At 42.4% G+C, this 2,740-nt stretch overlaps 1 protein-coding gene across 1 annotated transcript; it reads right to left on the bottom strand.

Annotated features, from left to right (window-relative positions):
* Window positions 1-387: 387 nt before the first annotated feature.
* LOC138874777 (uncharacterized) lies at window positions 388-1,233 on the bottom strand. Its single transcript, XM_070153561.1, has one exon. It carries the CDS (start codon window positions 1,231-1,233, stop codon window positions 388-390), a length of 846 nt encoding a protein of 281 aa, XP_070009662.1.
* Between the last annotated feature and the right edge of the window lie 1,507 nt (window positions 1,234-2,740).

A 2,740-nucleotide genomic window follows, 5' to 3' on the forward strand; every position in this document is an offset into this window, starting at 1 on the left:
ACCATCATCGCCACTTCTTCTTTCTTCTTTCTGTTTGCTATACCTCCTGACCCGCTCTGGATTACTTGGGACGTAGCTCTTATAGCAGACTGGATCAATATGCGGCCTGTCTTCAAACCATTTTTCGACTATCTCCCCAATTTTGATAGCCTCAGCAAACGACTTTCCCATTGTAGACATTATATTCTGGAAGTAGTCAGCCTCTTGGGCTTGTATAAAAACACTGACCATCTGCGTCTCATCCATCGGGGGCTTCATCCTAGCTGCTTGTTCGCGCCATTTAACAACATATTCTCCGAAACTTTCTGAAGACTTCTTTTTGAGATTAGACAAGGAATTTCTGTTTGGAGCTATGTCTATGTTGTACTGGAATTGCCTGACGAAATCTCAAGCCAAATCATCCCATATGTGCCAGCAAGATATGTCTTGATCCATGTACCACTCGGATGCAATGCCAACTAGACTCTCTCCGAAATAAGCCATTAGGAGCTCTTCTTTTCCACCTTCCCCTATCAATTGATTGCAATACCTTTTGAGGTGGGCTATGGGGTCCTTGTGCCCTTCATATTTTTCGAAGTTAGGGGTCTTGAAACTGATGGAAAAATGAACATGCGGGAAGATACATAAATCAGCATAGGATACACTCTTTTGGCCACTTAAACCTTGTATATTCTTAAGGCTTTGTTCCATGCTACTCATTTTCCGAGTGATTTCCTCTTGCTCGGGATTCTTTGTAGCTCTCTCTTGCCCTGCAGTAAACTCATAACGGTGTTGTTGAGGGTAAAAATTGGTGGTGAAATGGGCAGTATCTGGTGGAAAAGATGGTACTTGGAAGGTAAAGGATGATGGATCAAAGCTTGGCAAGGTTGGCTGCGCCGTAGCCGAAGTTGGTGGTGTAGTAAATATGTTAGAAGCCACTCCCGAAATCAATGCTTGGGGGCGAACCTCAGAAGGCGTTCCGGTGAAATGGGCTGAGATAGTGGGATATCTGAATGGGGTGTTCAGGTAACTTATTGGGACATTGGAAGTTCCACTTGCTCTGGGAAGTAGCTCGGGGAAACCAAGTATTGCACTCGGCGGCTCTCTACCGTTCGACCAGGCGTCCCACATTTCCAATATGCGGAGGCGCAATACCCTATTCTCTTCAACAGCCGCCAACTCTGATGTTGGGATAACCGATAACGGGCTATCATCTGGGATGGAAATTGTTGGTAGATGATTATCTAATGACATTTTGACACTTCCCTTGGATCTTGTAAAGTAAGGTGTGAAGCCAGGTTACCGCAAACCAACCACCTTAAAAATAGAACCTAAACTCAATAGCAGACACAACAAAACAGTTAGTTTGAGACAATTAACATATAGGGAATCGCACATTGGGGGTGTGATGCACCTATACAGTTAAATGTGTTTTTACACGTTTTGTAATGATTGTGTGTCTCATCCCGGCTTTTGTTTGTCTCCGTGATCTTTTCTCTTGCTCTCTTTTGCACTCTCTTATTTTTCTCTCTTGTTCTCTTTCTCTTTTTCTTTTTTTCTCTCTTTTCTTTTCTTTTTCTTTTGGTTTTCTCTTTTCATCATTCTCTCTTTTATTTTGAGTTATTTAAAACCATAACCAGATCTGATGAGGATTGCCTACGTATCACGATGCCGCGTGAATCAGATCATCACATAGTTCAAGGATAAATACGAAATAAACAATTTTTGGGTTTTTCAAATTTTCATTAAAACAACAACTTCTGTTACAAAGACTCGATCATACATACTTAAGACTCAAAAAATTAAAAAAGACTCACAACAGACTCTAGGAATTAAAATACAGACTCGAAAAGAGAAAGGAAAACAATCAGGAGTACATAAGTGCCTCCAACCCTACCCTAGGGACACCAGCGGGATTTGCCACGGGCCTATGTGCCATGTCATCCTGGAGGAGATAGAGGTAATCCATTATCTAGCGAACAAAGGTCATTACTGTGGCGAAGAATATGGACCTGGTCATGTCCTCACACTCATTGCACTTCATCACAATGTAGTTGGCGATTCTTCTAACCCTTTCCCTGATGATGCCCTTTTCTTGTAACCACTGCCCAATCTACTGAGATCTAGCCTCCAAAACCTGGGTGACCGTATGATTCTGCTCTTGCATATGCAGTAGGTCCTCCTCTAGATGTGCCATCAAAGCGTAGCAATGTTCTCTCTCGGCTTTGAAGCTCTTGGCTTGTTTTGTCATTTCACCCTCAAGGCTATTAAGCTCTTTTTTCCAACCCATGACCCCTCTGTCATATCTTTCCTTCAGTTGTCAAACGAAGGTTGCCCGTTCTTCTGCATTTCTAGCCAACTTTGTTCGGGCTTTCACTAGCTCAGCCTCAGTCTTTTGCAAATCATCCTCATAGTCACATACTTTTTGTGTAAGGTTGTAGATGAGCTTTTCATCTTTTCTACTTCTGCCCGTGTTCTCAGCTGCTATTCTCATCTTTCAAACTTGGGCCTAGAGAGCTTCATTTTCTTGGGCCAACCTTCTTCTTTCACCTTCAATTTCTTGTGCTTATAGATCATTATTGAATACAACGTTCCTCAATTCTTCTTGTAAAGCATGAATGGTGGCTTGATATTTTTTCTCCTTCTCTCCCCAAGCCAACGTTTCCCGGATTTTATCATCAAAAGCTTGAACATGAGGTCTTTTGGCTGGCCTTTCCAGCTTGGGCTTGGGCTATGGCTCATCATTCTCACAAAACCTTCT

The sequence above is a fragment of the Nicotiana sylvestris genome, chromosome 8, assembly GCF_000393655.2.
Source record: "Nicotiana sylvestris chromosome 8, ASM39365v2, whole genome shotgun sequence".
NCBI classification, from domain to species: domain Eukaryota; kingdom Viridiplantae; phylum Streptophyta; class Magnoliopsida; order Solanales; family Solanaceae; genus Nicotiana; species Nicotiana sylvestris.